The 24400-nt window shown below is 49.4% G+C and overlaps 1 protein-coding gene across 2 annotated transcripts; it reads right to left on the reverse strand.

Annotated features, from left to right (window-relative positions):
* Positions 1 to 191: 191 nt before the first annotated feature.
* On the reverse strand, positions 192 to 23261 carry GJA3 (gap junction protein alpha 3). Of its 2 annotated transcripts, XM_056133027.1 has the most exons (4): positions 23216 to 23261; positions 3424 to 3499; positions 1477 to 2671; positions 192 to 258 (listed from the first exon to the last, which is right to left on the reverse strand). In XM_056133027.1, the coding sequence occupies exon 3, from the start codon at positions 2652 to 2654 to the stop codon at positions 1494 to 1496; it is 1161 nt and encodes a 386-aa protein (XP_055989002.1). In that variant the 5' UTR covers positions 2655 to 2671; positions 3424 to 3499; positions 23216 to 23261; the 3' UTR covers positions 192 to 258; positions 1477 to 1493. The 2 variants fall into 2 exon arrangements, with proteins under 2 accessions (XP_055989002.1, XP_055989003.1); XM_056133028.1 differs by having other exon boundaries at positions 204 to 2671; positions 23218 to 23258.
* Between the last annotated feature and the right edge of the window lie 1139 nt (positions 23262 to 24400).

Here is a 24400-nt window from a genome sequence, read left to right on the forward strand (position 1 = left end):
GTTGAGCTAGGGAAGGAATATGGGGAGAGTAGGAAGAAAAGTTGACACTGGTAGCGGAATTGGTATTGAAATATTATATGCCTAAAATGCAACTATCAATAACTTTGTAAATCACAGTTCTTTAATTAAAAAATTAAACCAAAAAGGAAAAAAATGTCGCCTGTCTCCGTGGCTCCTGAGAAAGGCTGTAGGGGTGAGGCGTGGAACTCAGCAACTGTCTCTTGTGTGCGTGTCTGAGAATGAGGGCTCAGCCACAGTCTTTTCACCAACTTCAGCACATGAAATACAAAGAATGTTGAGTGTGGGTCCAAATCAGCAGGAACTTTGAGCAGTTATTACACAAAGCAACGAATCAAACTGGAAAGGTCTAAGGTCTAAGGGCCCTACAGTGGGGGTTGGGAAACGTGGCCCATGGCCAGCAGCAGCACTGACCCAGTGACCTACACAGGACAGTCCCCGCTGCCAGCCACACTTGCACTCACGAAGAGCCTTCCACAGGGCAGGGCTGTGTGCATGACAGGGTGTAGTCTCGCGTGTACACAGGGAGCAAAACTCAGATGCTTATTTACACCACAGAAAGCAAACAAGGGGCCCTAGGAACGGTTAGGGAACGTGTCAAGCTTTATTTTCAACTGTCAAAAACTGTAGCTCATGGATTCATTGGATGAACATTTTTCCTAGCCACGTTTAATCTCCCATTAAACACACACACACACACACACACACACACACACACACACACACACACACTGCTTTGTACCTACACTCCCTGTTTTAATTTTAACTGCACATTCTTGTAACTGCACATGGACTCACAGAATTTCTTTTAAGAGAAAGTTCAAATATTTACTGGCATGTAATAGTTGCATGCTTTCTTTGTTAAAATTCCTTTCCACAGACTATTTTTCTCATATTTTCCCTGAAAGGAAGCAACAGGGATCTGTGTACCATTTAGAACAAGCACAAAATACCTTTCGAAAAAAACCTAGGTTTGACCTGCTACACTTTCCTTTGACTGTGCAGCTTTACAAGGCATTTGGTGCCAGTCTCCCACCTGCCTATTCCCACATAGCGAGGGCTCCTGCAGGCTCAGAGCTGCTAGCTGTGACTGGTCATGACACTGCCTGACAGTTGGGCCTTCACAGGCAATTTCAGAAACTCGAATGTATGGACGTGCTCAGAATCTTTTTTGTGTGTGTGTGAAATTTGGCAAATATCCCAAATGAAATTCAACTGGCAGTTGAAGGAGCAATCAGAGAGAATGCTAAGTGTGCCGGCTATGCCCCAGCTCTTTGCAGAGCCCGAGAAAGGGGGGGCCTCAGGACACTGTGCTTGGTCTCCAGGAGAGACAGGCCCTATGGAGAGCACCAACAACAGCACCTACACCCCTCCAGCGCCTTGTCCACCTCTGCCTTCACCTTCAGACTCTCCCTGCCTGCTGATCTGAGGTTTGAGGGGTTCACAAAAGGTTCTTACAATACTTGCCAGAGCCTCTAGATGGCCAAGTCGCTGTTCCGGGCCCGCCCACTGCTGCCCTTGCTGACCTGGCCCGGGTCAGGCAGAGTAAGGGGCGGCCTATGCATCTGCAGCGTGCCCACAGCCCGCGGCTCCGAGCCCTGCGACTCCAGCACCAGCACGGGAACCGGCTCTTGAGCCCCCCCCTCCCAGGGCCGCAGCGGGGTGCTGCCTAGGGGCGCTGGAAGCCCAGGGACGGGTCCTGGCAGGGAAGCCCTCCTGGTCATGCTCCGCCGCCCGGCCTCCTGGCTGGCCTGGCTCTGCTCAGGCACGAGCAGGTGGACGCTGCTGGAGAAGCTGGCAGCGTGGCCCCTGCCCGGCCCCTGGGACAAAGTCAGCATCTTGAGGTCTGCGGCTGGGGGCGGCGGGTCCCCAGCGTGAGTGTAGGAGGGAGGCAAGCCTGGGGTCTTGGCCAGGAGGGCGGAGGGCAGCAGGGGGATGGCCCCCGCGGGCCTGGGGGGCGCCTCCGGGACGTACTGATTGGTCACGCCCTGCTTGAGCTTCTTCCAGCCCAGGTGGTAGATCTCCAGCACATTGAGCAGCAGCGACACGCAGGCCACCGCGAGCATGAAGATGATGAAGACGGTCTTTTCGGTGGGCCGGGAGATGAAACAGTCCACGGTGTTGGGGCAGGGCCAGCGGTCGCAGTGGAACAGCGGCTTCAGGCGGAAGCCATAGAGGCAGTACTGGCCGGCAATGAAGCCCACCTCCAGCAGCGTGCGGAGGAGGACGTTGAGCACGTAGGTGCGCAGCAGGGCGCCGGCCAGGCTCGACCGGCGCTGCCCCGGGGGGTAGCCGGGGGGTGCCCGCGCGTGCGGCTCACGCCGGGAGCCCACGCGGGCCAAGTGCAGCACATGGCCCAGGTACACGAGGGTGGGCGTGGACACGAAGATGATCTGCAGCACCCAGAAGCGCACGTGCGAGATAGGGAAGGCCTGGTCATAGCAGACGTTCTCGCAGCCCGGCTGCTGCGTGTTGCACTTGAAGTCCGACTGCTCGTCGCCCCACACCTCCTCGGCCGCCGCGCCCAGCACCAGGATGCGGAAGATGAACAGCACCGTCAGCCACACCTTGCCCACTACCGTCGAGTGCTCCTGCGCGCTCTCCAGCAGCCGACCCAGCAAGCTCCAGTCCCCCATGGCCCTCCACGGCTCAGCTGCAAGGGAACATGCCCCGTCTGAGCCCGGGACAGAGCCCAGGCCCCACCCGAGGGCCCCTGGAACACCTGAGGGCTCCTCTCCCTCTCGAGAGGTGGGACAGAGCCCGGGACAGAGCCCAGGCCCCACCCGAGAGCCCCTGGAACACCTGAGGGCTCCTCTCCCTCTCGAGAGGTGGGACAGAGCCCGGGACAGAGCCCAGGCCCCACCCGAGGGCCCCTGGAACACCTGAGGGCTCCTCCCCCTCTCGAGAGGTGGGAGGAGGGTGGGGGGCGCAGGGGAACTGCCGGGCCCTGGGCTTCCTTCCCGGAGACCTGCTCCAGCACGAGAGAGCCTCTGGTGTTGAGTTCTCGCTCACAGAGAAGAAACCAGTGCCCTTCCTCCGTTCCGCCTCTTTCCCGATGACTGGCCCCAGAGGACGCTGGCCTGTGCGGACAACTGGGGCCAGTCCTAGCCCCAGTTCCCAGCTCACTGCTCCTGGGTCAGCCAGCAGAGCACAACTGCCACCACACCTGCACAGTGCCGGCCTCCTCCACCACTTCCTGTTTCACTTTGCAATTACACAAATATGTTTGTCAGCAAACATACACGTATGTTACATCCATGAATGAATGTTACACAGATCACACGACAGAAACATACGCTCACTGCGGGTGGCCCTGAAAATCATTCAGGAATGCAAGGAAAGTTGCAGGACACCGCAGGACACCACAGGGCGGCCAAACGACCCAGCCACGGGCTCCATACTTACAAGAGAGCGAACTCCTGCTTGTCCAAGGGCGGTGCTCTGCTGCTCCAAAAGCTACGGGGCATTCCGAAGCCAAAAACTGCAAATAAAGAATTTAGGAGGTGAGCCACGAGGAAGTAGCCATGCCATAGTGATGAAACCCAAAAGCCAAAAATCCACTGGAATCCATTAAAAGTGACTCTGTACATTTTCCACGCACATAGAAAAAAAGATCACCGAACATCAACTTTGGTGTTTCTGAGGAAGGATGATTTTGTCTTCTTTTCAGATTCACCTGCATTACCCAGAAAAAACTCACATGCTGCAGTGCAAAGCTAGTGACCACATCTTTTATTTTTGAAGTCCTACCCACAGTTGTCAGAAGTGATGCAGAGCTTAAATTGCATAACATCTGGGGATGGAGCGATAGTACAGCAGTAGGGCACTTGCCTTGCACATGGCTGTCCCAGGTTTGATCCCCGGCATGCCATATGCTCATCCAAGCCTGCCAGAAGTAATTCTCGAGTGCAGAGCCAGGAGTTGGCCCTGAGCACAGCTAGTGTGGCCTAAATTCCTCCCCTACCCCAGAAACCTAACAAAAATAAAATAAATTGCATAACATTCTTCTGCCCTGGTTCCATCCACTGCCAACCACCCCTTGCCCCCGTACTAAGTGCCACCAGGCAGGGTTGCATACGATTCTGCCTTCCACTGAGCCTGATATGCTGCTATAGTACATGTTGTGGGTATGGCTTTATCTTGAAAAATCGCACAGATGAACAAATGAAAAAAATTAGTTGGGAGCCAGAATATTGACAGGAAGTTAGCATTCTGAGTCAAGATCAGAGCAAAAAGGGACAGCTCGTCCAAATGACACCTCTTCGTCTTCAGCAGTCAGCCTTAGTTGAGTTGGAAATACCAGCAGGGGCGTGAAGCCATGCAGTGAGGTGAAACTTTGCAGGTGATATAGCATGAAGCAAAGGTGTGACAAATGAAGGCTTAGACCCATGGTACTGGGATGAGAAAGCAGATGAGACAGACACAGGAGATGAAAAATCAGTGGGCCAGAAAGATAGCTCAGTGGGTAAGGGACTTGCCTTGCTCCGGTGCCCGGCAATATCCTTGGCACCACATATGGTCCCCTGAGCACCACCAGGAGTGAACCCTGAGCACAGAGCTGGGAAGAAGCCCTGAGTACTACCAGGTTTGGTTCCCCCCAAAACCCAAACAACAAAACAACAACAACAACAAAAAACAACCCCCTCCAAAAAAAAAAACCACACTTTTTTTCTCATAAATGAATTGGGTCATGTTCAACACGAATAGCTCCTGATGTGACTTGATCGTTTGCCTTACATGAGGCATGTGATCTGATGAGGGAATTCTGCACACTTGGTCGCTTGCTCACTAAGTGCTTTTGGGGTTTACCAATGGAGAATGAGGACAACTGGATCACAGAGAATGGGGTACCAGACATTAGTTATCCCCAGGAGTTGGTATTTGGTTGCTTTTTGTTTCTAGCTCCACGAACACTTGATGTTGATACTATCACAGAACAAACAAGCTCTTTGCTGTTGTTATTGTTTTTTTGCCATTCCCAGTGGTGTTCAAGACTGCTGGCTCTGCTCTCGGGGATCAGTCCTGGTGGGGCTCAGGGAATTGTATGTAGTGTTGGGGATCCAATCCAAGTCAGCCGCCTGCAACGTAAGCACCCTACCTGCTGTACAAGCCCCACAATCAAGGTCTTATGTTCCAAAGATTAAGGGGCTGCTTTTATGATCTCCTGACAGTTGTACCATTTCTCCTGGATCTGCAGGATATGTTGAGTTTTTCCTTCAAATCAATTGATTTACATAAAACTTAACAATAATGACTTGATCAACTCTGAGCTACAGATTCTGCTGGTATAGAAGGAATAAAATCATGGCCTATACTTTGAAATCAATTTGTGGTGAGGATAAAACTCAGGGAAATGTAAACTATAAAATATATACATGCAGAGGGTTTTCATAGCAAAAGAATATCAATATTACACTGTGAGGCCAGAGAGGGTGAGTGAACAAGAACTGAACCTGAGCTGGATCAGAGGCCCCAATTTTGGACAGGACAGAGGGAGTCAGGAAAGCACTTCAAGACCAAGGAGTCCCCAAGGAGTTGGGGATGTATGCAAAGTGAAGGGCCTCAGTTGGAAAGTAGAGAATTTAAAAGGTGCTTATGTGATTTGGGTATCCTCCTTTAACACCTTGCATTCTCTCGTCCAGTTTATTCTATATAAGTGAGTTCATCCTGTGTTTGTCCTTCTTCTGACTTACTTCACTCAACATGATATTCTCCAGCTCCATCCAAGTTGCAGTGAATTGCATGCTTTCATCCTTCCTGCAACTGCGTAGTATTCCATTGTATATACAGACACGACAACACTATCTATGCATCTGTGGCTGGATATCTAGCTTGGCTATTGTGCTAAGTGCTGCTTTGAATAATGATGGGCAACTGTTCCTTGAATTAATTTTTTGTTTGTCAAGGTGATAGGCTGGTGTGCGGTAGGGAAATCGGGCACACTGGTACAGGAAAGTTGATATAGGGCATGATTGGTGCTGGAACACTGTATGCCTGAAAGTTAACTATGAATAACTTTGTAAATCACGGTGGTTTAATAAAAAACAAACACACTTGGGCACTGGAGCAATAGTACAGTGGGTAGGGCTTTTGTCGTGCATGCACGTAACCTGGGTTTAGTCCCCAGCTCTACATATGGCCCCCTGAGCCTGCCAGGAATGATCCCTGAGCACAGAGCCAGGAGTAAACTCTGAGCACTGCCGGATGTGGCCTAAAAGCCAAAAAAATTAATTAATTAAAAAAATTTTATAGGAGAATAGGAGTATCAGGGGAGAACTCCAAGGACTGGAGTGTGTCTTGCAGGTGTGAGGCCCCAGGTTTAGAGTCTGTTACTGCTCTACCTGCGCCCCCACACCTACCCCTAAGGCCTTGCATGACTGGGTCCTGTCTTTCAGATGGGGAGGACCCTCTCTTCCACCACACAGCTTGGCAGGGCAGAACCAGACTCAGCCCATACTTTGTAGTTGGCAGAACCTGCCTGAGCCCGTACTTTGCACTCGACAGCTATTCAGTGAGCGATGGAGCATGGACAGCGGGCTGCAGAGGCAGGGTGCTGAGAGTCTGTGGGGGAATGGCCGCTCGCAGGCTCAGGGAGTTGAGTGAGTGTTGAAGGTCTGGCCACGTACCAGGACAGGCCAGTGAAAAAAGGGGAGACAGAAAGGAGACACGTTCTGGAGACAAAAATAAAGCAGAACACAGTGTCTGAGCAAGTGCAGAGCATAAGCAGGGGCTGGGGAAAAGGCACCTTCTGCTGTCCCTGGGGTGAACAATAGCCTGAGCTGGGAAGAAAAGTGGGGCTGGGGATGGGCTCCAGTTTATGGAGTGAACCATGAAAATGGCCAGAGAGCACTGGGGTAGGGTCTGCAGGGTAGCACCTCCCATACACACTCTCATACTCTCACACACATGCTCACATTCATGCACACACATTCACATATATATACACTCTCATACACTCACACACGTACATAGACACACATACATGCGCATCCTCACATACACTTAAACAGACTCACATATACATGTACACACTCACATACACTCACACCCATACACACACACATGCACAAACACACAAATACACTCATACACACATTTGTACACACTCACATTCACACACATGTATACACTCACACACACACACTCACACACACATGTACACACTAGCATACACTCTGGGTGGGAAAAGGCAAAGATCTATGCCCAGAGATGGTGGAAGATCCAGTGGGTGAGCTGAAAGCAAACAGCGATGCCAGATCTGTGAGGCGGCACAGGGGAGGCACTTGCCTTGCATGCGGCCGACCGGGTCAGTCCCCAGCACTTCAGATGGTCCCTGAGCCCTGCCAGGAGTGATTCTGAGCTCAGAGCCAGGAGTAAGCTCTGAGCACTGCTGGGTGTGGTGCCTCCCCAGAAAGGAAAATTTAAAAGGAGAAACAAACGATGCAGAGGAGCCCTTGACATGTGAGACGAGCTACTCAGTCCACACTGCGTGAGGAGCCGTGTGACCTGACAAAGGGCTGTATGTAGTCCAGGCCCGAGAGCAGCCCCAGAGATCATGCACACACATTCACATATATATACACTCTCATACATTCTCATCCACGCTGCAACCATGCACTCATCCACAATGCTGTAGTATTAGGTTTTGGGAATTTATGCTCTGAAAACTTTGTCCTTGACATTCTCTTTCCTTTTCTCTGATTTGAGGTGGCTCCCAAATCTATTGCTTGGCAGGGGCCTGGGGACGCCTGCAACTGTGTGTGGACAGTGTCATATTGGGTCTGCTGTGCCGGGCCACAGGGCAGCACCGGGCAGTGGTGATCCAGAGATAGAACCCCAGGCCTCAGCAGGCAGTGTGTGCTCCTGAGCTATCGCCCGGCCCGAACATTTTACTGTTTTATTGTTAGTCTTCTGGCAAAGTCTTGTATGCTTAATTATACCCTTAGACAAAAAGAAACTGGTCAGAGTCACTCCTGCATGATTCTAAAGACCAGTGAGGGGGCCAGCAGATGCCAGGCAAGTGGGCAGGAGGCTGAGGCCATCCAGCATCGGAGGGTCTGACTCACCTCCAGGGCTGCTCCCCCTCAGAGGCACATTTCTGGAGAGACAAGATAGCCGAGGGCTTTGAAGAAGGAGGTGAGGAACCTTCCCACACTCCTCCCAGCAATGAAGGATGGAGTCAGGTAGCACTCTTTGATCTTCCAGGAGGAGGAGGAGGAGGAGGAAACCCTGATGGGTTTCAGGAGGCCAGTCTAGTGGGAGGGCAGGATGGAGACAAGTATTGGCAAAGCATAAGGAGGTTCTAGCAATGGTAAAGTGGAGGCTCCGAAACAGGATTCTTTGTTCAAGAAACCTGGAGGTTAATGGAAGGAGCCACATGAAGGTGCAAGTGAGGCAGGAGTGAGGTGCAGGGCCCAAAGGAGGGTGGGGTGAAGAAGGGTTGAGAGTGTTTTTCACAGATAAAAGGAGTAAGGGGTGGGGAGGACTGGGATGAGAGGGTGGTTGTGTGACTGAAGGCTCTCTGAAGTGCTGACAAGACACTTTTAGCCAGGTCAAAAATGAGGTCATGTTCTGAGGCAAGGGCCAGAGGTGCCCCTGAGAAGGAAGGGGGTCTGGCAGAGGGGGTGTCTCTGCAGCCTACATCCAGGGGAATGAAGCACACACAGCCTTGTTCAGGACCTGGTCAGGGTGCAGCCCTGGGTGCTGAGACAGAGCAGTGGGAGAAGGGCAGAGCTCAGAGGGCAGTGCAGGGTGAACTTACACTCTACTGCCAGCAACAAGGACTGCTGATACTGGAAGGCTTCGACACAGTGTCGGCTGCAAGGAGAATCTGGTGATGAGCAACGAGGCCCCAGAGAAGCCACAGTGAGCACAAGTGGGCTAATGGGCTGTCTGGCCATGACGAGCAGCCGGGGATTCCTCTTCTGCAGCTCTCAGAGCTGACACTCGCTCAGCTCTGCTCTGAGCTACTAACCAACCACTAAGGAATAAGCTAAAATGAAGCCTGAGAAGCTGGTCCTGAGAAACTCTGTCATTTGCCACAACAGGGATAAAACCTGAGGGCATGGTGAGGGGCATTGGTCAGGGGAAGGATGGACGCAGAATCATCTTTTATAGTTGGGGGTTAAAGATACACATTGAGGGGTAACAGGGGGTAAAGGCCACAGAACTGGAGAGCTGGGCCACAGAACTGAGTTCTGTTCATCGGGTGAGTGGGAGTGCTGAATGGGAGGGGCTGAAGGCCTTACTGGAGGGAGCAGGCACTCAGGTGACAGGCATGGTGGCAGAACACTGTATGCACAAAACTACCAGGAATTTACTGTGTTGTAAATCACAGTACTTTAATAAAAAATGAAAAAAAAAGAAATAAAAGCTAGTCCTGGGTCACTCATGATGCAATGGCACAGAATGGAAACACACTAAACCACCGAGACGAGCACCACAGAGGAAAGCCATGAATGCCGAGGCTTCTGCTGGGCACCACCATGTCTGCTGTCAGCCCCAGATGGGCACCTCTGAATCCATCTGCTAAATTCTGGTGAGCGAGGGAACAGCCAGAGGCAGAGTCACTCAGGAGACAAGTCCCAAACTTTGGGCCTCAAGTTTTTCTTATATTTTTTCCATGAGATGGTGAGGTAGATCCTCCAATTGTGGAAACTGACAAGTATCACAAAAATCAGGCACAATTTTGTCTGTTTGTTTGTGGTACATACTTGGCAATACTCAGGGTTTACTCCTGACTGTACTCTCAGAAGAGAGGTGGTACTCAGGGAACCATATGGGATGCTGGGGGTAGAACCCAGGTTGAGCATGTGCAAGGCAAATGCCATATCCACTGTACTATCAATTTGGCCCAAAATTTGGATTGGGGTTTCATTAAATGTACAGATGAATCCAGTGTGCCCATTTACAATCTAGCCCTTGAGCTGGTCACCCCTTTGGGTAGATTCACTGCTCTTTTCCCCATTATAACTCATTACAGGATGTGAGCAATACTTCAGAACATTATTTTTATACATCCACCTTCAACTCAGCATCCTGCTAGAAACCTTGGCTACTCTTTCGGCTTATCTATGTGACATGCAGTCATATCATCTACTGTCAAAGTTAGATGTGTCCAGCCATGTGGCTAGTTGGAAGGGTGAGTGTGTTAGCTGTGGTGCAGGACATCAGGGAGGCCCACAGGGCTGCACAGTTCTAAGTACCCAGCAGGAGAAGTCCTGCACACTGGGGTGTGGCCCTCAAACCAACAGGACAGATCTGCCTCTTTCTTTGCTGATCTTAGTTCCTGCTGTCTCTATGTGGGGGTCAGTGGGGTCTGGGCCACATGCTTCCGTGCTCAGGACTGACTCCTGGCTCTGTGCTCGTGGTAATCAGGGGTCCAGAAGCAATGCCAGGATTCTAACCCGACTGTGTGCAGGGCAAATACCTTAACTACTGCACTCTTTCTCCAGTCCAAATTCTGTCGTTTCTTATTTGTTTTCTTCTTGTCTTAACTAGGACTTCCAGAACAAGAGGACATGGTGGAGAAAGAGCTATAGCATACTGTTCAGCATGTGGCTGACTCAAGTTCGATTCGTAGCATCCCACATGGTCCCCTCAGTTCTCCAGGAGTGATCCCTGAGCACAGAGTCAGGAGTAGGCCCTGAGCACTGCTGGGTGCAGCTCAAAACCAAAAGAAAAAAAAAAAGAGGACACAGGGGTATGGTGCCGCCAGCAGGTCAATCTGTACCTGTGAGGCGAGTGCATCAGCAGCCTCATGGCGCCTTCAGACTTCCAGATACCCCAGAATTGCTGCTGTGCCTTTGACCGGACCCCAAAAACTCGGGGCAAAGTTTACCAAGAAAGTAAACGGCCAAAAGTTAGGTATGTGGGAAACACACCCACAAATCACCTCCGGCTCAGCTATATAACTGGAGGCAAGGCCTCTCTGGTTTCTAATTGAACCGCTTAATGGCCATGATCCCAGAGACTCAGAAGCGAATCTTGGAAACCAGCGGCTTTAGGTAGAAATGCGTCTGGTCCCTGCAGTAGGTTACCGGTGCTGGGCCAACCCAGATAGGAATAGGTTTCGTGCCTTGGCCTGTTCCCCCTGGTGGCCCAGTGGCCGACATCCTTCAGAGGCCACTGGATAGTAAGCTTTGGGCTCCCAGTGATGAAACACAGAGGGTCTCATGGGATGGGGATGGAGCCAGGCATGTCCTCCCCACCCCAACGAGACCCCAAGTCATCGCCCACGAATGGCCTCTCTGGCTCCTGATCCAGCTGCTTTAACGTCCATGATCCCAGAGACTCAGAAACAAATCTCAAAACCCAGTGGCTTTTGGCAAAAATGTGTCCGGACCCCACAGTATGTTACTGTCGCCGGGCCACCCCAGGGAGGAAAGGGTGTTGTCACTCCACCTGCTCCCTTTTGGCGGTTCAGGGGCTGTCATCCTCCAGAGGCCGTTGGACAGTCAGGCTTGGGCCTGCAGTGATGAAATTTGTTGGGCCTCACGGGATGGGGGGAGGGGGGGAAGCCGGGTCTGTCCTCCCCTCCCCAATGAGACCCCAAGTCATCACCCACGAATGGCCTCTCTGGCTCCTGATCAAGCTGCTTAACGGCCTTGATCCCAGAGACTCAGAAAGAAACCTTGAAACCCAGCGGCTTTTGGCAGAAATGTGTCCGGACCCTGCAGTAGGTTACTGTTGCCGGGCCATCCCAGGGGGGAAAGGGTGCTGTCCTTCTGCCTGTTTCCCCCTGGCAGCTCAGTGGCCGCCATCCTCCAGAGGCCACTGGACAGTCAAGCTTGGGCCCGCAGTGAGGAAACTTGTTGGGCTTCATAGGATGGGGTGGAGCCGAGCCTGTCCTCCCCACCCCAACGAGACCACAAGTCATTGCCCACGAATGGCCTCTCTGGCTCCTGATCAAGCTGCTCAACAGCCATGATCCCAGAGACTCAGGAGCAAATCTCGAAACCCAGTGGCTTTTGGCAGAAATCCCTCCAGATTTAAGTGTTAAAATTTCGGAATTTCAAAATCACATGGCCCTACTGCAGCCATGTGACATCATATGTTATTCATAACTGCAATAGAAAACAAATTGTCTATTGTTGCCTTTTCAGCATATCTGAGTGTTGGGGTAAAATCTCAAATAATAATGGTGGGTCTGGTGTCAAAATATTGAATGTAATCAAAGTAGAGAGAGAGTAATGTGGAAATCATTTGCCCCACTGGTGGGGGGAGGGTGTGGGATGAGGGTATACTAGGGTTTTTGGGGGTGGAGAATGGGCACTGGTGAAGGTACAGGTGTTTCATTGTATGACCGAGACTTAGACCCAAAAGCTTTGAAATTGCTCTCACGGTGAATCAATAAATAAAATTATAAAAAATGAAAAAAAAGTAAGGTGGAGTTCATGCACAATTCAATCAGCTAATCAGTGGCTGAATAAATAGCAGTACTCCTACAAAAAAAAAAGGACATGGTGACATTTTCTTGTTTCTATCTCTAATACAGATTTATTATCCAATGGGATGTTTTGAATTGTCAGGATAAAGAAAGTTCCTTCCAGTCTTTGCCAAGAGTTTGTTTTCTCAAATGTTACTGATTTAGTGGATATACTTTATCTGTTGTGACTTTTAGTTGGTAAAACACCTTATTAGCAGTGGTTTTATTTTTAGTATATTTCAAACACGTCATACTGGAATGAATACTGGATTTAGTGGACACACTTTCCTATATCTATTGCGAATCTGAGATGGTAACATACCTTATTAGTCGTGATTTTATTTTTAATGTGTTTCACATACGATCTGCTACTATTTCGCTTGCATTATCAGTTTGTTTCCACGTGAGTGTGGTTTCAGGTGTAAACTGATATTGGATTTTCATTTGAAGGTTATTTTAGTCTAAAAAATAAAAGCCTCTGATGGGGTGGTATAAGAATTTCTCTTAAAACGTTTGGAACTAGTGTTTTCTTTTGATTTTTCAGGAAAATGGGAGTAGGGGTAGTTTACAAATTCCATTTCATAAACTTAATGCCATATGCAGATTTGCAATTTGTTTGGGATCCAACTCCATGGTGCTGGAAGGGTGGTGGGGACTCTTTGTAGTACTGGGATCAAGCCCAGCATGAGTCCATCCTGTTCATATGTTTCCAGCCTCAGTTCTTAAGTCAGTGGTGATCATTTTTATCCTTTAGAAGATTCTCCATTTCATTTCAAATTTAAATTTAGTGGTTCTCAAACTACTTATGGTATTTTATGATCTTGAAACTGCATTAGACTCTTTTTGCTTAGTTTTAAATATTGGTTAGTTGAGGCTTTTATTCATTTTTTATTGATTTACCGTTGACTGACAATACTGAGTTGGGTCTTTAAAAATATTCTATGACTCAGAGGCACACTGCCCTGCATACATACATGAGGCACTAGGTTGACCCAATTTATCACATAATAGATTGGCAAATGTGTAAACTCAAAAAAGGACAGCAGCGGCGGTGGCGACTGTCTCTCCCGCTGCCTGCATTTGGTAGACTCACGCCAGTTTCCCCACCCGGGGGAGGTCGATGGTGATGGGGAAGCAAGGGAAGGAACGAGGGCCAGGCTCGTTGATGTCAGCTGCAGTTTATTCAAATCCTCTCTCCATCCACTCCTATCTCTCCTCTGCCTCTCCTCCTGCTTCTTCCTCACCCATGCTACTTCATTCTCCTTCTCAATCCCCCTTCATCCTCCTTCTCTGGAGTCTGGATTCTGATCCTAATCCCCCAGCCCACTCTTACAGTCTAGTTAAATCCCAAAGCATGAGGGGTTGGGGTAACAATTACACATAGGTGTGGTCACAATCAATAGGGGTAGAATTCTTTCCCTCGGAACATCCACTCCTAGGACAGATACTCATTATCAGATCAATCCACCCTAGAGCGGATTCCCCTGGGTGTGTTTCTCCTCTCCTTGTCTAACAAACATATAAGCATATATAATATAAATCATTTTGTATGGATACAGTAAGAAATACCTTAAACTTATAGAATTGCCCTCCTAGGGCCATCTCGATCTCAGACTACAGTGCTCAAGCCAGATAGTCTTTCCTATCCCTAGCAGGGTCCTCGTTTCGTCGTTACTTTTGGATCATGACAGCATTTGTCTATGATCAAGCTCTTAACTTATAGTTAAGAATCATGGCACTTTGGCCTGGCCCATTTTGATGCCAGGGTAGCTCACCACTTGCCCTGGGTCCATTCAGTCCCTTGTCGGGACCCTGCTTTTGGGGTGTTAGTGTTGTAGGCAGGTAGATAGGAAAAGGCCCTTGGCAATGAAACTTGGATTAACAAAGTTTCATGGAAGAAGAATTCTAGGACTGACCCACTTTGTGGATACAGAAAACAAAGACCTGATAAGACCATCTGCAGACCCTGAGGATATAGGCCTCCTCCCCATGAAGTTCCTCTTTTTCGAAAATCCTCGGACCTCCCTTTTAATCCGGTTAACTTCAGTGACCCAGCCCCAAAGAGATTCACCCTATAAAGGCCACCTTGAAAAAAGGAAGCGCCCGCATATGCTGCCTGAGCTCATGTGCTGCTTGCGCCCACGTGGCTGAGTACATGTGGGCGCAGCACATGTGTCGCCCGCATCTCCCCTCTTGAGACAGGTACTTTCATGCTTTCGTGTCTAATGCTAGGATGTGTGTAGGGGCTCTCTCTGCCCTTGGAGAAGCTCATGTTCTCTCTTGAGTACGTTACTCTCTCTCACTCTCTCCCACTCCACACCTTAAAAATCCTCCAAATAAAATCTATCTATTTCACTGCTTGTCTACTCCCGAAATTCCTTTCTGTGACGTGAGACAAGAACCCAGTAACCCTGGGTCCCGGGTGGCAGAGGTGGTTGGGGAGAAAGTGACCGTTTTTCTCCTCCCCGCCTTACATAAATCACTCGTGGGGCCCACCGACATCATTAGGAACCAAGGGCAACTGAGGCTTAAGTCAGGGAAGCAGATGCCCGGGAGCGAATAATATTCAAAGCCAATTAAATCCTAAGTTACAAAAGCATAATATTAACTGTCTTTCTGTATCTATACAAAAAGGACATTGCATCAAAGTAAACTATTCAAAAGACATAAGGAGAGGAGAAAGGCAGTATTTCACTCATACATATAAAATCATAGATTTCTGAGGAATTTAACCTAAACAAGTCAACAGAGTCTGATTAGGAGAAAAGCTGATTAACTGATTGGGAAGGAGAGCATAGGGAAGAATTTACAGATAAACACAATGGAATGGAAGTGCCTCAGGGAGCACTGTGATGGGTGTAACCTGATAAACCTAAATTCCTTGTGGAGAAAGGGAGAAAGGACAAAGCAACGTCATCCTACAGACAAAATATTTATTTCACTAAAGTTTTTTCTTATGTTAGTGAAACTACTTTGGGGTTGGAGTGACATGACAGTGGATCAGATGAACTGCATGTGGCCTTGCATGTGGCCAACTCTGGTTGAATCCCTGATACCACACATTGTCCCCCAAGATCCACCAAGAATGATCCCTGAGCACTGAGCCAGGAGTAAGCCCTGAGCACCACTAGGTGCGGCATAAAATCAAACAAAAAGAAGAAAAAGAAAAACCAACTTTCACATGCTTGAAAAAGATTGAGAAGTTTTGCCCCAATGTCTTTTTTTTCCTTTTCACTTTAATTTTCTTTTTTCTTTTCTTCTTTTTTTAATGAATCACCATGAGGTACAGTTACAAACTTACAAACTTTCGTGCTTATGTTTCAGTCATACAATGATTGAGTACCACCTTTCCACCAGTTCCCATCACCCATCACCAATATTGCCAGTATCTCTCCCCCCGCCCCCAACTCCTCTGTGGCAGTCCCATTTTGTTTTACTCTCTCTCTCCTTTTGGGTGTTGTGGTTTGCAATACAGATACTAAGTTTGCCCCAATGTCTTAACACAAATGTTACAATCAGAGAACATTGAATACATCTACAAAATATCCTATGGATTTTTTTAAAGAGTGTGGATTTTAGTATTTTCTGGTGTTATCAAACACATACATAATTTATTATAGTGTGCAGTTTATTTTCTATTTTATAGTTTCAGGTGTTTATTTTGAGGCTGTTGGGAGAAAAGCCCTTTTGGTCTGCTTTGAAGTGCCACATTAATCCGTGGGCTCAACCCGGGCAGCTGCTGCCAGAAACCCCCAGGAAGCCTGTTGCAATGCCTACTTATCGCGGGTCACTGCAACCATGGGACAGGGTGTTTCTGGCAGATGTGTGGTGATAGTTTAACCACTGTAATCACACAGGAAAGGTGTGACCCTATCTAATAGAAAGCACACGTCTGTTCTAACCACTCTGAGTCTGTGACCCTTTGCATGTCTCCCCATCTCTGCATGTCTCCCCCTTGATTGCTCAGCCTATATAAGTTGTACTGATTATTCAATACAGACAGAAAAGCTTGATGGGACCCCCCACAAGCTCATGTGCTCATTTCTCGGTGGAGGCGATGGCATAGATTTGCTCCTTTCCTCAGACCCTCTCTTTGCAGGGAGGGAAGATTGGCGCTCTGAGTGGTGGCCCCTTGCTGGACAAGAGAGCATGCTGAACAGAGGCCAGATAAAGACCCTGACATGGGGCTATGTCCAGTGATGCTCAGGGACAAGTTCTGGTTTGCTGTTTCAGGATCACTCCTGGCTATGCTTGGGAAACCATGTAACCATATGAAGTCATGAACTGAACCCAGGTCTCCTGCAAGCAAAGAAAGCAAGCAGCCCATTGCTCTCTCTCTAAGCTCCATTATTCAACTTTTTATTACCCCAATACTGTAGCAGGAAACTTAAGGCTTACCCTGAGCCAGTTTCCCCCCTTGAAATGATAAAACACTTGCTTGATCACTTGATCACTTGACATCCTGTTACTCATCGATTTGCTCCAGCAGGCACCAGTAATGTCTCCATTTGTCCCTGTCACGTGATAGTGTAGCCCAATGGCATCTGCTCGCTCCAGGAACATGAAGAGCCTCAAACCATTTGTTCAGGGTCTTGACAAAGAAGTCTGACCATCTCATTGGTGGGCGGCCACATGATCTTTTGACGTCCTGTGGAATTCAGTTGGTAATGGCTCTAGTCCAGGGGTCATCTCCAAATAGCATTACGTGTCTAGCCCACCTGATTTTCGACAACTTGGCAAACGAGACAGCATCCCTGATCTTTGATCATCGATGGAAGTTGGAACTCTGGATTCTCTCACTTGAGTGAAGCATGATGCTCCAAGCATAGCTCTTTTGATTCCTCTTTGGGAGACCCGAATAGCATTCTCATCCTATTTTCATGGGGTTCAGGTCTCTGAGGCATATGTTAATGCAGGAAGAACAGTGGGGTCAAAGAGATGTGCCCTGTGTATGGAGCCGGAGGTTCTTCATCCTCTCAGCTATTTCTTTGATGCTCTTGAAGGTGTTCCAAGCTGCTCTCTTCCTCCTGTGCAACTCAGGTGCCAGGTCATTTGTCATGTTGCTTCTTGACCTAGGTACACATAACTGTTGCATTAGATGTTTGTTCCATTGAGAGCGAATGGAACATCAAGAACAAGTCAATTTCTCATAAACACTGTCTTCATGAGATTCAGCTGCAGCCTGACCTTTCCACACTCACAGTCGAAGTTGGCCAGCATTTGTGCCACTGGGCTAATGTTTGGTGTTATTAGAATGTCATCAGAGAAGCAGAGGTGGTGTAGTTGTCGACTGTCTATCTTCACTCCTATTCCTTCCCATTCCAGTCGTTGAATGACGTTCTCGAAGGTGGCACTGAAGAGTTTTGGTGAATTGGTATCACCCTGTGGAACCTTCCTCTCTTGACCTCGATGATCAGTTCCTTGTAGAATGGTGAGATCCTGGTAGTGAATCCGTAATATAGCTACGGATATACATAGAGGATATACATACATACAATACATAGAGGATCCTGATGTACTGAGTTTGAACGCCCTGTTTGGCTAGGGCGTTGATGACCTCTTCAGTCTCAATAGAATCAAAGGCCTTCTTTAAATCAATGAATGTTAGACACAGCGGCATCTTAAACTCCTGAGAAACCTCAATGAGCTTGGTTACCGTGTAGATATGGTTGATTGTGCTGAATCCTTTTCAGAACCCCGCTTGCTTGCATGGTTGTCCATTGAGTGTTCTGCCAATCCTATTCAGGATGACTCAAGTGAACAGCCTGTAGACCACAGACAACAGGCAGATCGGGTGATGGTTGCCAATGTCATGGATGTCTCCTTTCTTGTGCAGTAGAACAATCCTGCTGGCTTACTATTGGGACGGAACCTTGCATTCAGACAGGTAGTGTGTTAAGAACCAAGCAGTGTATTGATGAGTACTGATGGCAGATTCTTCAGGTGTTCGGGTCTGATCTTGTGGCTGGGTGCTGTTTGCTTCTTTACTGACAAAATGGCGTGTCAGATTTCGGAAGGGAGAACGTTGGGAATGACATATCCATCCTTCGGAATTTGGTATGTGGGCAGATGGACGTGGCTATTGAAGAGATCCAAGTAGAAGTAAACACTAATTTTCTAATATCTTTATTAGTAACTCTAGGACACTGCTAGGATTATGTATATTTACTGTTAGAAACTGAATCGCCAGGTACATGAAATTGCTTTTTGAATTATACATGTATTATGATTTTATTTTTTTAGGGGGTGGGCCACACCCCAAAATACTCAGGGCTTACTCCTGACTCTACTCAGTGATCACTTTTGAGCTAGCACACATATTAGTACCTGCTATCTATGTACTATTTTCCTCATGTTTGCTGTATTATATGGTTATTTAAATCACCTATTCATAATGGAAAGTCACATGCTGCTTCCTCTTTTTGTTTGTTTTGGGGTCACATCAGGTGATACTGGGCAGGGGAAGGATCACTCCTGAATCTACACTCAGGAATAACTCCTGGTGGTGCTTAAGGGACCACAGGGGATCTAACACCTGGGATGCAAGGCAAGGCTAGCGGAAGGCAAGTGCCCCACTATGGCTCCAGTCCTAACATCTTCCTTCCTTCCTTCCTTCCTTCCTTCCTTCCTTCCTTCCTTCCTTCCTCCCTCCCTCCCTCCCTCCCTCCTTCCCTTCCTTCCTTCCTTTTCCAGTTGAGGTGACACGGTTACAATGATGTGTACATCCATGCTTGTGGTGGACACAAAGACAGACTGTATAAGTCACTGAAGTGTCCAGGACCCTTTACCAGAGTCTCAGAGTCACTTCTCTCAGCCTCTTCTGCTCTCCCTCCCCTCTTTCAGTTCTGCACTCAAAGTCCAAGGGACTGTTGACATCTGTGCTATCTATCCGCCTCTCAAAAGTCACATGTTTTCTATCTTTTTGTGGCCAAGGTAAACAAGGTCTTAACTTCTCATTTTTAGTCAAAAAGACTAAGCCTATGCCCTTGGGTTTTTGGCAGTGTTGGACTTTCTGTGACTTAGTGAGAACTAATTTTCAGCTAGAAGTGATATAGACTACTGTGTTAGTTTAGAAACAAAAAATTTTCAGTGTTTAATATCCAAGCAGAGAAAAATAAAAAATGCTTTCCCCCACAGTACTGCTTCTTGAAATACTTAACTGAGTTTTCCTTCTAAAAATCAATATTTAGTCACCATTTTCAGAATTAGAGTTCAAACATGAAGCAAGAACCTAACAGCTGCTCTAGTTTCAGTACAATTGAGAGAAAAAGTGTACAGTCTGGAGCATAATTAGAACACAACCATTCTTCCAAGACTGTTCCTAACACACTGGGCTTCCTTCTTAGACTCTTAAATATTTCTCCTCATTCATTATTCTGTTAAGCCCTCTAGTTTTGCCTGTCAATTATTAAATTGTATTATGTTTTGTTTTTAAAAAATGACTTGTTGCCTAGTACAGCAGGTAGGGTCGTTACCTTGCATGCAGTCAACCTGGGTTCGATACCTGGAATCCTATGTGGTTCCCTGAGCCCTCCAGGAGTAACTTCCTGAGCGCAGAGCCATGAGTAACCCCTGAGCATCGCTGGGTGTGGCAACCTCCTAAAGAAGGTTTTTGTGAGATACATAAGAAAAACATCACTGCCATTTTTCCCTTCTGTAAAAATTATGTACACATAGTGGATGCATATTGCTCTTAATTTGAATTTACTTCAATAATATTTCATAATTGAAAGAAGACAAAAAAGTTAAATTGAAAACTGAAAAGAAAATGAAAAACCCTTAATGTCAGACTGAATTTACTAGCATCCAGTTTGTTTAGAAGCGTGGCTTGGGGCAGGGATAAATAGCCCTTTGATAATAATCAAAGAAAATTATAGGGGTGTGGTGACGAGTTGAAGTGAGGAAGAGGTGTCATGCCCTTCTGCTCTGAGCTGTACATGCACTGTCCTCTCCACACACAGAGGATGCCTCTAGGCTCACTTCCACAAGGAAATATGCACTCAGCATCTCGGGCCAGAAGAATCTCAGAAGTGGTCTGGTTTATTCTCATCTCACAGAGGGGAAGCTAGAGACCAAAAGAGAGCACTGTGATTTGCTGGTTCTCAGACCGAAGATGCTCAAGGCAGAGGAAATTTCCTGACCGGCAGACCTGCCAGTCCCCACTTCTCGCGCAGAGTCCTACCACACTGCACAACTCAGATCTTGAAACATGCTCAGAGCATATTTTAAGTGTTTGCCTTTCCTTCCACTTCCATTGTAACATGTTATCAGTAAGCTAAGCACTGCACTGTCTGCACTGTGTGTTCAGTAAGCTAAGAGCATTCTATAAGTCGAAATCATCCCTTGCAAACATATTCAGATATTACTTTTAGTCATGCTTAGTGAACAAAAATCTTACTTTATTTATATATGCTACGATTACAGATGAACACATAAGAACTGTCAAAATGTTTTCTTCAGAAATAACTTTACGTGTAAGTTCACTTTTTCAAATCTTTTTCCAATTGGTATGGCCCAGAGAATCTATCCAATATTCTAGCGTAAAAGAATCTTTTATAATAGATTACTTTAGAAGTCCTTAGGGAAGAATTTTCATGAGTAAAACAGTGCCAATGGAGACAAACAGAAGTTCTGAACGAAAAACATTGGACTAATCTTACTCTCAGAGTCACTCATTTGTTAACTGTATGTTTAAGGCAAACCCTTCTTTAAATTAAAAAATGCAAGGGGTACAGTACCTGTACCGCAAATCATAATAACCAAAAGGAGAGAGAAGAGAGAGAGAGAGTGTGTGTGTGTGTGTGTGTGAGAGAGAGAGAGAGAGAGAGAGAGAGAGAGAGAGAGAGAGAGAGAGGGACAGAGAGTGGGAGGCAGGGAAGACTAGAGAGAGGGAGGGAGGGAGGGAGAGGGAGGGAGAAAGGGGGAGAGGGAGAGAAGAAAAATGTCAAAGTGTCTGCCATAGAGGCAGACCCAGGAGGAAGTGGGGGAGTGGGAGGAGGGAAACTGGGACGTGGGTGGTGGGAAACGTGAACTGATGAAGTGAAGGGTATTGGAACATTGTATGACTGATACTTAATCATGGACTGAGTCCATGATTGTACGACTGAAATTCAATCAGGAACTGTTGTAATAATTGTTTATCTCACAATGATTCAATTAAAAAAATTTTCTTTTGGTGTAAGAGGGTGGGAATCATTGCTAAATCATACTTTTGAAGAATCAGATTTTAAAAAGAGAGGAGCACAGGCCTTATCATGAGGAATTTCTCACCATGAAAATGTATAGCTTTTATTTTCTTTAAGTATCCTTTGATGTGGAAGAGATAAAGTTTTGTAGGGACAATGTATGCCTCGGAGATCACAAAGCCCGGGTTCCCCTCTCGGATTCAGTAAGCGTTGACGAAAGCAGGACAGTGTCTGCTGCTGCTGAGAGAATTGGGGTCTGGTCCTTATTCCCAGGGCGCTCATTCACTATCATGGGGAAAGTGGGGTTTATAAAACGCTGGTTAGTATCTATGTGGCATGTGAAGTCCACAAGGCACATTGGGGGGAGGGGGAGAGGCTACAGCTTAGCAAGATGGTTCTGGGATGCTGGGAACCACGTTTTCTGAAAAAGGTGAAAACGCTTCTCAAATTAGTGTTCTAATATTTTTGGTACAGTACGGGAGTTACAATTTTTAAGTGAAATAGTCTCACGTCAATGAACAATTCCCCGCTAACACACCCACTACCAGGTTTGCTTTGCTAGTCAACTGGGGATTGTTTTTATACTTGGGGAGCGCGCGTTTCCAGTGCTCTCGTTGGAAGCTCGTGCCGAGGGGCCAAAGTGCTGCTGGAGCACGTGTCCAGTTATTCGGTACACACTGGCCGCACCCAGATGCCGGTAATGCACAGGCCACTGCAGAACCACTTGGACCTTTCGACGTTGGTGGCACCGCGATAGGGTCCCACGCAGGGGCCTCATTACGTGAAGACCCAGTAACAGGGTAACGAACACAACCCTCGCCCCGGTGCTGAAGTCAAGTGCCTCGGAAGAAACCGGGTCGCGACCAAAGGCCCAGCCCGGCCCAACCCGGAGGGTCCACGTGTGTCCCGGAGCTCAATACTCAGAAGCCGGGAAGCTGCGCGACGGCGCAGCAGCAGAGCGCACGGTCTCTGCAAGGCAGGGTCACTGCAGTCCCTCGGGAACACAGGAACCTACAGCCGTGACCAGCGATAAACCAGACGCGCCGGCACCCCGGGCTCTCAGAGCGAGTCGCCAACTAGGCAGACGCACCAGCCGGGAGGCGCTTCACTGGGGGCTCTGCGCAGCCAGCGTCCCAGATGAAAGCGACGCACGGCGCTGCCCCGGCCGAGCCCGGAAACCCCGAGATCCGGACACCTCGAGATCCGCAACGGGGAGCCCGGACACCTCGAGATCCCGACACCCCGAGATCCGGACACCCCGAGATCCGCAACGGGGAGCCCGGACACCTCGAGATCCCGACACCCCGAGATCCGGACACCCCGAGATCCGTGGTGGGCAGCCCGGACACCTGGAGATCCGCAGCGGGGAGACCGGACACCCCGAGATCCGCGGCGGGGGGACCGGACACCCCGAGATCCGCGGCGCGACCCAGGGGTCCCGTATTCCGGAGAACTGGCGCTCGCGGCCCCGGCCGCTGGAGCCGCCCTCCTAACCCCACCCCCCACCCCCTTGCGCCCCCCGCGAGTCCCTGCGAGCAGCCGCTGAGCCCTCCCGGCCCACCCGGCCCGGCCCCGCCGCACTCACACCGCTCCTCCCCGCGGGGCGCCGGCTCCCAGCTCCGACTCCAACCCGGACCTCGCGGCGGCGCTGGACCCGAGCGTCCCAGCCGGACTCGCCGCCAGCCCCGCCCCGCCCTGCCTCGGCCCCCGCCACGCCCCGCAACAGTCCCTCGGTCGCTCCGCCAGCCCTGCGGCGCCAGCACGCGCGCTCGCACCCACGTCTCTGTGCTGGCGTCGCGGAGTTCTCTTGGGCGCCCCGGCTCAGGGTGGCCGATCCCCGCGCCCGCGCCCAGCGCACAGGGGCGCACAGGGGCGCACAGGGGCAGCCGGGGGAGCCGGCGGCTATAAATAGTTGCCCAGACTCGGCGACTGGGGTCCGGCGGCTTCAGCCTCCAAGAACGGGCTCCGCGCACCGGGTCTGCGCCGGCCGTGGGTGCCGGGCGTCCATCGGGGTCCCCGTGCGGCGGGGCAGGGGCAGGGGCAGGGGCAGGGTAGGGGACCCGGCGCCCCGTGCGCTGAAGGCCGGCGAGGAGGACCCGGCACATCCCGGTGGCTGGCTGGCTGGCGGGGAGGGGGCCGCGTCCTCCCCGAGGGTCCAGTGTCTTCTCTCCGCTCGACTGGGCTTTGCCTAGGACTCCCAAACCTCGCTTTGCACAGCACCCCCAGAAGATATTGAACACAAAGCAGAGGACGGAATTTTATGGGCTTGTTCGAAAGCGGAATTCCCCCTCCAAGGTAATAGTTTCTCTGCTAGTTTCCAGTCGCCGAAAGTTCCGTCGCAGCTTCCTTCTGCTCTGGCTACCGAGATGCTCAGCCTCCAGAAGCGACCGGCATTTCCCTACCCGCGGGCCGTGGGGTGGGCTACCGGGTGGTCACCGCCTTTCCAGCAAGCCGCAGCGCCCGCAGCTGCAAATCCCTGTCTGGCCTTGTGCTCACGGACCCGCGCGCTGTGACGGATGGAGCCTGATCCATCTGCGCGAAGCACACAGTGCCGGTCACAGAACAGGTGACTACGGAGTAAAGGTTGTATGAGCGTTGTCAGTCTCCAGGATCTCCGGCCACCTCAGCGGACCTAAGGGAACACGAACCTCTCTCTGGAGGTTCACAGGGCGGGGGGGGGGGGGGGGGGCAGCCCTCTCGGTCGGCTTCAGTCTCTCCCCAGGAGAAACACATCTCTGTGTTGCTCTTACAGTATCTCCTCCAGCGCGGA

This window comes from Sorex fumeus, unplaced genomic scaffold (assembly GCF_029834395.1).
Source record: "Sorex fumeus unplaced genomic scaffold, SorFum_2.1 ptg000095l, whole genome shotgun sequence".
NCBI classification, from domain to species: Eukaryota; Metazoa; Chordata; class Mammalia; order Eulipotyphla; family Soricidae; genus Sorex; species Sorex fumeus.

What these genes read in the sequence shown, in the direction of transcription:
- GJA3 (XM_056133027.1), bottom strand. Translation starts at nt 2,654, where the DNA reads ATGGGGGACTGGAGCTTGCTGGGTCGGCTGCTGGAGAGCGCGCAGGAG.